Genomic DNA, 14,881 nt, shown 5'->3' on the forward strand with positions numbered 1-14,881 from the left:
GCTTACTTATAGAGCCTTGTGAGTAAGCACGGATGTGCAAAATGCGTTAATGCATTCCGTGATGATTACATGATCCTTTAAAACTTCACTGGATGGTAAGGTAATGGTTCTCAAGACTTCACAGTACTAGAATGTTTTTCTGCTTAGCATTATGCTACCTACTATAGAGGCTGAAAATATCTTACTGCCCCTTAGAAAACACAATTGCATATTCCAGAACCTGTCCTTCTGCTGATAACAATAAAATACTAAGCTAACTGCTGCATAGTAAACTCCCATAAGGTGCCAGATTGTATTATTCTTGTTACAGACAGTGCTGTCAGAATCCCCCAAAAATGGATACCATTTCCTTTTCAGATACTGTAGCTGTGACAGTCTACAGCAGGAAAAAAAGCTCAGCACCATAAGACCTGGGTCTCACTATGAATTGCACAGGAACAATTACGATTCAAATGCAATTCAGTGCGCTGCGATTTGAGCCCAATAATGGGTACAAATCGCACTGCATCGCACTAAAGTAGTGCATGCACTAGCTTTGAAAGCGCACTGCAACAGGATCACATGATACTTTTGTACCATGCGATCTGCTGCAGGCAAGCTAGGTTTACACTAGAACGCAGTGTGGAAAGCCCACGAATATGCACATTTCCAACATGTTTAATACACACTGCAATCTAACAACATTCCAAACGCAGGTCAAAAGTACCATGTGATCCAGTTGCAGTGCATTCACTACTTCTGGTGCAATGCAGTGCAATTTTAGCCTATTAAAAATATATGGGCTCAAATCGCACTGTACTAAATCACATGTAAATTGCACAGGAATGTGCAGTGCGATTCATAGTGTAAACCTACTGTTCTGGCATGGGAAGACACATCATTTTTCAAGGTGTGCCCTATACTGGGTGTTAGCTATTCCTCCTTTTAATGACTTCTGTAAATAACTAGTATCATGGTTGCTTTGAATATTTTATCTATAGTATGGAAGTAATGTTACTGCATAGCTTTGGTGCTGCACTCTGAAATAACCAATTGACTTACCTTTGGAAGTGCATATTTTGGTAGTTTCATCTGCACAAAGTCATTCCGGCGATATGACACATAATACTTGCTCTGGTTTCCTGCAGTTGTCTGCAAAAGAAGAGAGTATAGTGAATTAGTCCAAAACAATGTTACTATACAGTTGGTTTTTTATTATAAGATAAAAAAACAATTCTGATAATAACAGCTTATTGCATACAGTCTGAATAAAATTGTCTAAATCACAGGGCCCCATACAGGCTACCTGACAGCCCCCCCCCCCCAAAAAAAAATATATTTTCAGTGAAAATACACTAAAATCATTATTTGAAGACACAAACACAGCATAACGTACAAAATGCCTGCTAATTCTAAACAATAAAACTGTATTGAGTTAATAAATAAAGTTCAGTGTGTAAGTTAGGTCTTGAGGCTCGTTCACATGGATGCTGTGACCTGTACATCAGTGATTTGTTTTTTGAATGTGGCTATTGCTATGTGCAGGCAGCCAATGTTATGTTATGGGGATGCAGCAGCTGTATGGACACAGCCTCAGGTCCTAATTTGACAGACGTGTGGATGCAGGGGTACGGCCTCCAAATACTGACAGTGTGTATTTGGGCCACTCATCCAATCTGCACACTTATCAGATTAGGACCTGTGGCTGTGTTCATACAGAGCCCTAGAACAAGGACAGCAATAACAAAACCTTCAGGTTCTATCCAAAACTCATTAAAAGCTGGAATTCCAATCTCTGTTCTGGAAACTTGGCAAACCAACTTTAAAATACATTGCAATTAATCAGAGGTTCTAAATATGCACATTTCAATACTTCCTGAAGATGTTAACAGTTGTCTCACTTCCCTCTTAACTAAATTCCTTTTAATGTGTAGGGTAGTCAACAGAGAGGCACAGGATCTGGCAGGGGGATGCATCATTGACATGTTCAATAAGCATCAGGATTTTCATATTAGAATGTCCTGGCACTCCGGAATCTATTTGTAGGTATGAGTATGGCTTCTTACCACCCTACGTGCACTCTCTCTATTGTAACATAGGTAGAGAATCCTGGAAGAAGGCTGAGACACCTTTAATGGCCGCAGCATAAAAGTGAAATTGTGTATGGTGATCTTACCAACAGAATGCCCAATACAAAGGGTAAAAGAGACAAACCTCTAAAATTCTCCTTTTGAAGATCAGGCCCCTAGTCCCTTTACATATGAAGAACATTGGGAGAAGGACCTTGGAGACAGCATGGATCAGAAGGACTGGAACAATTTAGCCAAACTACCAATTGTTTTGTCGATGCTTTGGCATGGAGGCTAACCTCAAACTGCTTATGTGCTGGTATATGGTTCCACATCACCTGGCAAAGTTTGTTTCAACTCTTCCCAGCTCTTGTTTCAGAGGATTGCAAACCCCAGGCACCCTCTTCCACATATTGTGGGAATACTCCAAAATTAGAAGATATTGGACCAGCATAAACCAACTGGTCTACACATTTCTAAGTTCAAGGATCCCAAAAATCCTAAAGAGACTTTATTGAACCCGTAACCCACACAACTGCACAATTTCACCTCTTAATATTTGTCTTGACTGCAGCTAAATAGATTCTTGCCAAAATGTACTGGTCCTCCACCCCTAAGACTGTGCAGATAAAACAAAAATGACATGTTCCTACTGAATGAAAAAAGGCCATGATCCTAAATAATTCAGTGCATAAATGTAAACCCGTTTGGACCCCTTGGACAGAATACTACCTCCCTAATGACTTTAACTGCTCATTTCTGGTCCTATGATAGACTCAACTCGTATGGCACATTTATACAAGGGCCTTGAACAACCTGGATCCATCCCCAGTTGTTCCCCTTTCCCTCCCTACCCATATCTTTCTCAAAACCCTTCCCTCCACTTAATCGCTATTACTCTGCCTGTTTCCTTTCTGCGTTGTCTGACCAACCTTACAGCTACTTGCCTATACAACCTATTTAAGTTTGCAGGGTGTTTGGGCCCAACTCCTGCAAAACCTACTCCATTTTGCACCATTTACCCCTTTCTCCTAAGCTCACTTTCTAAGTAGGCCATGGGACCCATATACATTTTCTTTCAGCAATAAGAAAAAAGACATTTAAAGTGAAACTAAAGGCTAAATAAAAAAAAATGACATATATGATGCAGTCTGTCACTAGCATTTACACATCCCTGTAACAAAGTTTTATTACCTGTTGATCCTGCCAGTAGATCTGTTATTTTTCAACTTTCTTTAAAAGACCAAGCTCCCCAGCAAAATCTACAGTTGGTGAGGTGCTTATAATGGTCATTTTTTATCTATATAGTAAAAACCTTTTTATTAAAAGAAAAAAAAAGGTATTAGCTGCAATTAGGATTTCAAGTGGTTCTAAAGCTCCATTTAAAAAAAAAAAATAACAAACATATAATTACTGCTCTGTGCAATGGTCTTGAATTACCTCTTCTGGGGTCACCCGTCAGCTCTCCCTCTCCTTCCTGAGTGCCCTATAGCAAGTCGACTTCCAAAGCTGGAATGTGTGCATCTATCGACACACAGAGTGTGGATCAGCCTGCCCCCAGCTCCCTCCTCAGCGGATTTGATTGGCAGCAGCATAAGCCAATGGTGCCCACTGCTGCCTCTGTGTCCAGCGAGGAGAGAGAGTACAGCGCTACTGTTCTTGGGCATAGAGCTGGATTTAGACCAGGCTCAGGTAAATATTTATGGGAGAATCCATTAAGGTAAAAAAAATTCTGCCTTCTACTAATAAAATGTAAGTGGTATTAAGCCCAAAAGCAAACATTTTATATATTGCAGCTTACCAATTCTTAGATGTGATGGATGCATTCATTTTCTTTTTTAGCTTTTTTTTCTTCTATTTTCATCTGCTAGTGTGGCCAGTAAGTTTTCTGTTTTCCAAAAGAACAAGCTCCCCAGCAGAATGAATCACTTATAGAGATGAGGAAAATAATTTAACACTGGCAGGGGTGCTTACACTGATCAGCTTTTATTTATGTAAACCTTTATGCCAAAAGGACAAACAAATGTTTGCTGTAATTGCTGATAAAGTATGAGCTGGAATTTGGCTTTAATTTCTTAGTGTATGCTAGTACATCTAATACCCCCCCTCCTTCCTAGGCTGAAAATGCTGCTGTCCAAAGGTGCCCCTTGTGCTCCTTCATCCAGAGTGGGGGCACTCCAATACAGGAAGTGTGTTACTGGTCAGCTTATCAGGAGAAAATAGAGAGGAAAAAGCTCAAAAAAGAAAAGTAATGCGTGTCTCACATTTTTAATGATTGGTAAGCTGCAAACAATTTTGGTTTAATACCTTTTTAACATCTAACAAGGGCGGCTATGTTTTTCCTCCTTAGATACAATGGAAGATTGAGCGTATCCACCTTAAGACAGGAAGTGTTTTACTAGGTGAAAATAACGTTTCTAAGAAAAAAAAACTACAAAAAGGTAATGGATGCAGCCACTGCATTTGAGGATCTAAGCATTAGTTAGCTGTGATATATTAAATTCCAGTGTTTGGGTTTAGATACACTTTAAGGAGTATGGGTGCTGCTTTGTGATATATGATTTGTGATTTTATAATGTATATACTGGAGGCTGGGTCTTCCAGCTGGGGGGTAATCTGAGTGAAAGTCAATTGTCTTCTCTGCAGGTTCTGGAATTCTGAAACCAAACTGCAATACACCTACACAAACATTTTGTTTAATGCACAAGGCATGCGCAAAAAAAGAAATTACAGATTTGGCAGAGATGAGGACTTATCATCCAAACAGGGCTGCCATCTTACTATTAGGATGGTAACCCTGTTTTGAATACAAATTTAGGACCCAGCACAAGAAGGCCATTTTGCTACTCACTGCAGCACCTTGCTGCTCCTAGAAGGGTTAAGTGCTCATAGGGCCCAGCAACTGAAAATTCCCATCTAACAGCAGAAGCTATGTTTTCCTTCTGCTTTTATTAATCACTCATGCCCACATCATATCTTCACATTTTGCACTCTATAAAGAGTAGCAGCCATTTAACCATCCATCACTGTCCAGGCTCATATCGGTGGCGCAGCTATCAAGCAAAATGAATTACTCTTATCTGCTGCTGGTAACACTTTTGATTTAAATTCTTTATTTTGACAGAACCTAGCAACTCAAGAAGTAACAGCAAAGTGGATGGGTGCCTTACGGAAAATTAACTGGATTAAGCAGATTTATGGGACAAACACATTTTATGATATATCTTGACATTTTTGAAGGTTGCTGCTTACCTATTGACAGGGAAAGCAGAACATGTACTTACCTGAAACAAGGCTCGAAAAGTGCACATTGCAATGCAGTCAGAGTGTGGTAAAGACTTGACATTTATCATCAGGAAGCCTTGAATCCTGGGATATATTGCCATCGAAACTCATTTGAAGACTCCTTGCTGGATTTCAGTTCTTACCCACAGGGAGTCTTTCACTACATGCTGACAGCTTAATTCTCGAGGGACGTTTGAGTCAAACCGGGTCTTTAAATTTTACAGGTATGAAAAGGGATGATGGCGTGGCAGTACTACATGCAGTAGTAAGTGGCAAGTGTGTCCTATTAGTGATAGGCAGAGCACATGTTGCGGGCCAGTCTAGAGACTGTTAACCACTTCAAGTCCGGACACTTTCACCCCCTTCCAGTCCAGGCCAATGTTCAGCTTTTAGTGCTATCACACTTTGAATGACAATTGCACGGTCATGCAACACTTTACCCATATGAATTTTTTAGCATTTTTTGAGACAGATAAAACTTTATTTTGGTGGTATTTATTCACCACTGGGAATTTTATTTTTTTTGCTATGTAAATGAAAAAGTCCAAAAATTTGGGAAAAAAAGTGTCTTTCTTATAAAATTTTGCAAATAAATCAGAGAGGTTTGGACAGCTTTTTTCTCTTAACCGCTTGCCGACTGCCCTATAACAGAACTATTGCTACAGGGTGGCAGGGTTGCACAAAATCATATATACATGATTTAGCATTTCTGGTTAGGGGACACACGCAGGCCGTCCTTCCCACGTCACCATTGGCGGCTACAGCTGTCGATTACCAGCTCCCTGCTGGCACCCGGCGATTGCTGAGGAACAGTGAAAGGGGAGAGGTCTGTGTGTAAACAACACAGATCTCTCCCGTCAGCACAAACAGTCTGCTTTGTATTGCTCTGCACAGCAGAGCAATACAAAGCAGCTTGTTTTTGTAGTAAAACACACACAACACACTTGGTAAAACAGCATAACCCTTTGATCGCCCCAGATGTTAACCCCTTCCTGCCCAGTATCATAGCTTTTTATTAGCACTGATAACTATTAGTGTCACTGGGGATGTCAGTGGCAGTTAGTCAGTTCCCCCCCCAGTGTCAGAATGCCCGCCACAGTCTCACAGTCCTGCTATAAGTTGCTGATCGGCGCAGTTACTGGTATTAACACAATTTTTAAAAATTCCACTATATATACACCCCCTTTTGTAGATGCTATAACTTTCATGTAAACACACTAATGTTTCATGTACTGGGAGGTTTTTTTTAGCAAAGACATGTAGCAGAATACATTTTGGCCTAAATTTATGATGAAATTAGATTTTTTTTAATTTTTCTACTGGACATGTTTTATAGCAAAAAGTCATAAATACTGTTTTTTTTTTTTCAAAATTGTTTTTTTATTTATAGCACAAAAAATAAAATCAGCAGAGGCAATCAAATACCACCAAAAGAAAGCTCTATGTGTGGGAAAAAAGGACATAAATTTAATTTGGGTGCAGCATTACATGACCGCGCAATTGTCAGTTAAAGTAAGGCAGCGCCCTATCGAAAAAAATGGCCTGGTCAGGAAGGGGGGTAAATCATGGTAATAAATGAAGTCATCATTTAAAAACTGCATTGTATTTACTCAGATTATCTGTGTATTATTAACATTTGTTTGATAATTTGAATCATTTAAGTGTGATAAATATGCAAAAAAAAAATCAGGAAGGGGGCAAATACTTTTTCACAGCTCTGTATATGATCAGTACTAACAAACATTTTACTCTTGTAAACTAATTAGTTCTCACTGACAAGATTTATGTTAAGAACAGGATTTTTGACTTACTAGTAAAATCCATTTCTTGGACTACAGTTATAAATTAACCCTGCTATATAAGTAAAACTGCTTTGGCCGTCCCAAAGACATAAACCAGCATGGAGCCATTGTAGTGAGGGTTCAGCCCCATTGTAAGGGAGGAATTTTAATTTTCCTGGTGTTGGGTTTTTTTTAATACAGTGTCTTGTAGTGTACTATTAAAGTGTTACTAAACCCAGGACCCTGCATTCACTATACCTGGTCTCCCACAGTACACACAACATGGAAATGCAATTATTTTAGTAAATATAAACTGCTAAATACCTTTTCTCATCAGCAGTTAGAGCAGTCTTATGACTTTATTTGTTCAGCAGAGCACTGGTTAAAGCTTGTAGGAGGAATTTTCTTTCTGTTCTAGGAGGATGCAGAACCCCTGACCTCTGTCTGGACAGTGCTGATTGGCCCTGTGCTGATCACATGCATTCTCCCAAGAAAAAAAAAAACCTCTCTAGCAATAGAAACAAAATATATTAAAACCTCCTGCGCTTCAGATGAATGAAACACTAAGCTGCCAACACCCTCCTTTTAACCAAAATGTACACAAGTAAAAATAAGAAAATTGGTGTAGCGCTAAAACAGATGCCACTATGCATAAACACATGTACATAGATAGAACCTAAACTAATAAATAGGGATATATATACTCTCCGATGTTACACAGATAATCATGCATACAAGGATAAAAAACCCCTTGTATATCCCCCAATAGGAAAAAACGTGACTATATGCTTGTGGTGGTTGTACACAAAACCATGCAAAAAGATGACACACTGCAACAAGTGATAAAGTGAATAGTATACAGTCCACTTCAAACAAAAACTGTGAGCCTTTAGGAGCCGTGAGAGTGCCAATGGTGCCACAATCCTATAATGGTCTGAGTGCCTCCTCACCTCCCCGCACTGACCACAAGGGCCAATACGACTTTGTAACATATAGGGTATTGGGCATTTTATATATTTTTTTTTATATATTTTTTTCAATAAACATTACTGTATCACACTATGGGAGGTCTCTGTTTATGTCTCTGAGCATCATCTGGTGGCATATTACCACCATTATACAGCGGCTGGAGGTGGTCTTTGGATAACAGCGCTTGAGGTGGAATCTACTGTGGACCTGTAGACCGGTTGACATCTGAGGGATATACCCTATATGTTACAAAGGCGTATTGGCCCTTGTGGTCAGTATATATATATCCCTATTTATTAGTTTAGGTTCTATCTATGTGCATGTGTTTATGCATAGTGGCATCTGTTTTAGCTCTCTAGCAATACACACCAAACTGAGCATGTACAGAGTGACTCCACACTATATGTCTTATCAGGAGAGGGGGGCACTGGAAGAAAAGGAGGATCATAGAAGACAGGATCAAACAGCATTTTTACACAATGCGTAGGATTAACCCCTTAGGTTCCATAGTGACTATAACAAGTATTCCTTACTGCATGTACAGACTGATTTTACTGTTGTCGGTTTAGTGACACTTTAAGAAAATTCTGTGAACTTACCCACATGTCCTTTTCAGTGGATTCTTCAATTTAGAAGATTACAATCCTTTCCAGTGGGTGCCTTTGCTATGCTCTTTTCTGAGGGGTTTTTAACCTCATTACCTTATCTATGCACAAGGCAGACCACAATGAGGTTATAAGCTCTGAAGTTCCCCTAACAGCTTGAGTGCAACTTGACCCTTATCAAGAGATTTTTTTCACTAGCAAGTTTGGAGTTGGAGATCCCCTATGGCATCTGGCAACCTTTCCTTATGTAAGTCAAAACCTTAACCACCCTTCAACTCATTTCTCTATTTACCATATCAATTGGATTAAAAATAATTATTCTATGGTAGTCTCTTCTGCACCTCTCCTCAATATTTGTCCCTCTTTGGGGATTCCTCTTCTAAAGATCCTTTGTAAAGGAAAATAATAAATATTACATATGATATTTCTTACTTCCAGGTGGAGAATGCCATGCAAAAGGTCAACATTCTATACAGGAAAAAAAAAACTTACTCCCACTGTGAAATGGTCATGATCTGCTGGTGGATGCAAGACCTGCAAATATTATAGAGAGAGAGAGAAAGAGGGAGAGAAATAGTGTTTTCTTTTTTAATTGCTTAATTTCTTTATACTGCATGGCTTGGACAGAGATGGCCGTGTGTAGTGTATAATGAGTAATTTGGGAATATACAGTAATTTCTGGCATATAAGACTACTTTTTATACCTAAAAATATACCCCAAAAATTGGGGGTCGTCTTATACGCCGGGTATAAAATGTGAACCTTGAGTTTGTTTGGGTCAAGCTGGCTGGATGTGTGGTAATACTGTACATACAGTATACTGCTCTGAGCCAAGCTGGCTCAAAACAAATGTCCCTATGACAGATTAATCTGTCAGCCCGCTGTGTGTGGTATATACAGTGTACTGCGCTGAGCCAAGCGGTTTCAAAACGTACCGGTACTTCCCTACTGTAATCAGCCCATTGGATGCGTGTATGTACGGTAGCTGCGGCTACATACAGTATGCACTGGGCCAATCACGGCGAGCGATGTATTCTACTAATGAATACAAAGCCTGCTCGGATTGGCTGAGTCAGAGAGGTGGGCTGATGATGTCACAACCTCAGCCAATCCGAGCAGGCTTTGTATTCATTAGTAGAATACATCGTTCGACGTGATTGGCCCAGCGTATACTGTATGTAGCCTCAGCTACTGTATATACACACATCCGGCGGTCTGATTACCGTAGGGACGTACTGGCACATTTTGAAACAGCTTGGCTCAGTATACTGTATATACCGCACATCCAGCGGGCTGACAGATTAATCTGTCATAGGGACATTTGTTTTGAGCCAGCTTGGCTCAGCACGGTATACTGTATGTACATTACTGCACATCCAGCGGGCTGTATATATACTGTATACTGTATGTAGCCGAAGCTACCGTATTACCGCACATCCAGCGGGTTGTATATATACTGTATACTGTATGTAGCCGAAGCTACCGTATTACCGCGCATCCAGCGGGCTGTATATATATATACTGTATACTGTATGTAGCCGAAGCTACCGTATTACCGCGCATCCAGCGGTAACCATCTGATTTGGAATTTGATCCATATGATGACTGTCTTACAAATGTATCACAAGATGTCATTCATGAATAATAATGCGTTACCTATGTGGTTTTACATTGCAGGCACAGCTGTTGTAAGTTTTGTCTCTATTCCTAGATTGTAAACTCGAAAGAGCAGGGCCCTCGATCCCCTCATGTTTTGCATTGTATTGGTATTGTTCTGTCACATGTTCTGTCTCCCTTTGTAATGTACAGCGCTGAGCGAACTATTGGCGCTTTATAAATACTGTATAATAATAATAATAATAGCTGCCCTATAATGAGACTCACCAAACATAGCAGGCTCAAGCGGCAGAGAATTGGCAGAAAACCCTGTATACTGGTATTGAAGAAGTGTCAGCAGTCTACTATGACCACTTTAACACTAAATAGATAAAGAATAAGACTGTATGTAATCTTGCACAATATGTCAAACGCTTGTCTACAGGACAATTATGTGCACACGTCTACGCTGTACACATAGACATTCCTATATGATGGCTGACTTGGAATAAATACTGTCCACATTTTTCGGTTTAAAATCTTCAAGTGCAGTATGTATTTGGTAGAACTAAGTGCATCTTGTGAAAACCACCCACAATTCAAGACATGTCAGCTTCTATTTAAGTGATGCAAAGCACAAAGTCTAGTGTTTAGAAAGCAGTGTAGGGTTAGAACTCTGTCAAGTTTTTATTAGTTGTCTCTATCATCATTGGGGAGTCTCCCATTACTTCCTTTCATTTTTTGTCCTGTTGTCACTGGAAACGGGAAAGAGATAATTTCTCTCCAACATCACCTAGAGCAGTGGTCTCCAAACTGCGGCCCTGGGGATGGATGTGGCCCTGTGCTTGCTTGTATCTGCCCTTGGGGCATTATTTACCTCAATGTCGGCAACAGTGGGTATAGTTCCTGCCACTGAAACTAACAATGGGGCACTATTCCTCCCACTGACACCAACAATGGGGCACTATTCATCTCACTAATAACAATGATGGGGCACTATTCCTCCCACTGACACCAACAATGGGGCACTATTCCTTCCACTTACACCAACAATGGGGCACTATTCCTCTCACTAATACCAATGATGGGGAACTATTCCTCCAACTGACACCAACAATGGGGCACTATTCCTCTCCCTAATACCAATGATGGGGAACTATTCCTCCAACTTGACACCAACAATGGGGCAATATTCCTCTCACTAATACCAATGATGGGGCACTATTCCTCCCTCTGATACCAATGATGGGGCGCTATTCCTGCCTCTGACACCAACAATGGTGCACTATTCCTCCCACTGACACCAATGATGGAGCATTGTTCCTACCACTAATAACAATGCTGGAACACTATTCCTTCCACTAATACCAATGATGGGTCTATATTCCTCCCACTGCCACCAGAGATGGGGTACTCTTCCTGCCACAGGCACCAATGACTGGGCATTATTCCTCCCCCTAATTCCAAAGATAGGGCATTGTTTACTGCCACTGACACCAGGACATATTCTACTCCTGGTAGTCACAGTCTTGCTCCCCATAAAGTTTCAAGGACAGTAAACTGGCCCTTTGTATAGAACGTTTGAAGACCCCTAACCCAGACCAAGACTGTTGTCCACCAAAAAACTGAAAAAAAACCCAGTAAAAATGCCACATGATTGAGAGTAGATGTCTTGCAGTACTATATGAGATTTTGTATTTTTTTTGCTGCATTCTAAGTGCTTCTGTTTTTTTAAACAATCCTTTTAAATCTTCTTTCCCGCAGGATTCAATGGAAAGAAAAAACTAAAATAGCATGAACATGCCTGGATCTTCGGTAAACCTACCACAGGAAATAAAAATTAATGTTTTAAGGGTTTAATATTGAGACTGAGTTCTTGATATTCACATAAGTGTGTGTGTGTAGATTCAAGGTATTAAGTAAACATAACATTCTGTAATTTAGCCAGCGCTGGTAAGACAAATATAATCCCCAGGGGTAGTCAGGCCTGCTGCTTACTCTATCTAAACCCTTTTAGTCAATTATGGAGCTTGCTAAGATGATAGTTTTGTTATAAAGGAGACAGTGTGAGGATAGCTGAACCGCGAAACGTGATTAACTTAAGTAAGATGCTTATGGATTTCAGTAGGCAATGATTTTCATTCTTAGCAAAGACCATGTCTGATTGAAACTGAAGAGAGATTCTAGGTAAACTTATAAGAATCCATTAATACCTCCAGTCCAGAAGCAGACACTCCCGTTGACTTTTTTAGCCAATTGTTCTGTAAAAAAAGCATTAGGAGCATGATCCTTAACCTCAAAAGGTTCAGATCCATATTATTCATTTAAAGATTGGTTACTATGTATTTTAAGGTACTATAGTGGTGTCATGAAAATACATTACCATATCCTTCACACACTGTATACTGTAGATTGTGATCAGAATCCGACAGTTATTTCAAAGTGTCTGAGATGTGGCAGAGCACTAGTTTCACTGGTTCAATTTACAGCAAGCAAATGACAGATGTTAGGTCTTCGGTTGTTTTTTTTATAGGTTTCCCATGCCCCAAAAACATTCTGCCAGATTAATAAACTTCCATCCGAAATTGGCCCTAGAGTTTATATGCTTATATGATTGTAGTAGAGATGTATTCTGTCAGGGCCCAACATGGAAATAGCCCACCATCTCCTCAATATTGACATAAATAAATCATGGAGGATGAACAACCCAAATCAAGGAAGGAGGATTTTGGTGGTGGGTGGTCTCTCAGATAATACTGCACCAGCCTTAAAAAATATTTACTTTTACTGCAAAATGTTTAATATTTAAAAACATAAGGGGTCCATCAATCGCTTAATAAAAGGAAAATACCGTATCAGTTGGATCATAATACAGAACATCATCCCCATAGAAAATAAAGATAAATATTAGCATTAAAGGTCAAAACTTGAAGTGTGATGTCAAATACATGGCTGTCAAAATTTAAACCAACGAGTTGTCTATGGTAGTCCATAACATGAGTTCCCAAACAAAATGCAACTAATGAGCTAATGCAGCTCATAAATTGTGGTGTACCATGCATTCCATACTAGTAGCACTATGTACAGTGAAGGAAATAATTATTTGATCCCCTGCTGATTTTGAATGTTTGCCCACTCACAAAGAAATGATCCATCTAAAAATTGAATGGTAGGTGTATTGTAACACTGAGAGACAGAATAGCAACAAAAAATTCAAAAGAAATGCATCAGCAGGGGATCAAATACTTATTTCCTTCACTGTATATGGTATACAAGCAATGCTCATGATGTCTTGCTGTGAGATAACAATGTACCAGTGAATGACTAGAAGCAACACTATCACAGACCTGTTTATTGTTGCATACTTTTACAATTTTGATATGAGTTGATGGACTTCTTTTCATGTCAGACAGGATTTTTATTCTGATACAAGTCTATGGGAATGAAAAACCCACTGGAAGCAGGTCAACTGCAGATCAGGGGGAGGTCAACTGTAGGTCAAATATACCTGTCACTTAAAGTGAACGTAAACTCTATTTTGCATCTTTTATCTACAGGTAAGTACTGTATAAATATCTCTTAAACGTGCACTGTTTAGGAGATGTTTGCTGTTGAAGCATGCGCACTGCGCTCTCAATGGATGGCGTGTCGTCCATTGAGAGTGCCATGCTGCGACCAAAACTCCCTTCGCGCATAAGCGGGAGTGACGACATCGCGCGCAATCAGATGGCCACAGCTTGCGAACCCGGAAGGAAGACCAGATGAAGATGGAAGTCTCGGGGAGCCGCGATAGCTCTCTGCTGGAAGGCTTCATATATAGGTAAGTCTTTCATAATGTGCTAGTATTCAATGCAATACCGAATTTCTAGGCTGTTACAGAAATACTGTCTTTCTTATAGATAGTATTAGCATTCCCAATATGTCGACATTTCAAATACATCATGCCGATAGTACATTGGCCTAGCATGGCATAAAAGATAGTGTCCAACATCTACTTGCCTACACATGAGGCCAGTTTTCCCAGTTCACTTTCAGGACAAATTCACACCCCAGACGTCCTCCAAGTAATTTTTGTAGAAGTGGAATAAAGGAAACAACTGATGTTTGATAAAAGTTTGTCAAACACGCTGTAAATGTGCCAGAAATGAGCTTTAAACGCTATAGGCAAATTTATAGCGTGTTATCTTAGACTTTAATGGAAGGAGTTGACAAGCTTCAATGTCTCCCATATTTAGCTTCAGTCAACTTTTAATTAAGACCTCAATGATCTTTGCAAATACTGTGGAGCTATCTATCCTCAAGTTCCACTGCAAAAGCAGTGGAGTCCTGGAAGTCAGGTCTCATTACTATTTTCTCTCCCCTGTTCCTGTGCACATGCTTATTATTTACATTAGAGATTAGAAAGCTGGCAGGCTGCCATCTCATTACTGGAAGGAGGAAGATGAGCTACCAAACACCAAAAAAATCTTGTTCTGTTTAATCTGAGGATTACTTACTTCACCGTGCTTGCAGCTACAGGGATTGATGGGGCTTTTTTAAAGTTTATTTTCAGTTTTTTAAGAATATGTGACTATTTAAATGTCTGTAGCCTGGTTAC

General features: G+C 39.8%; 1 protein-coding gene across 2 annotated transcripts in view; it reads right to left on the bottom strand.

The window, feature by feature from the left end:
* The window catches only part of SORCS2 (sortilin related VPS10 domain containing receptor 2), a 1,187,504-nt gene that overhangs the window by 259,582 nt on the left and 913,041 nt on the right, over nt 1-14,881 (bottom strand). For both annotated transcript variants that reach the window (XM_089691582.1, XM_089691581.1), the window contains exon 8: nt 1,042-1,131. In XM_089691582.1, coding sequence (XP_089547708.1) covers nt 1,042-1,131 — 90 coding nt within the window. The remainder of the gene's footprint in view (nt 1-1,041; nt 1,132-14,881) is intronic.

This window comes from Staurois parvus, unplaced genomic scaffold, assembly GCF_062004578.1.
Source record: "Staurois parvus isolate SC_StPar_1 unplaced genomic scaffold, SC_StPar_1.0 ptg000564l, whole genome shotgun sequence".
NCBI classification, from domain to species: domain Eukaryota; kingdom Metazoa; phylum Chordata; class Amphibia; order Anura; family Ranidae; genus Staurois; species Staurois parvus.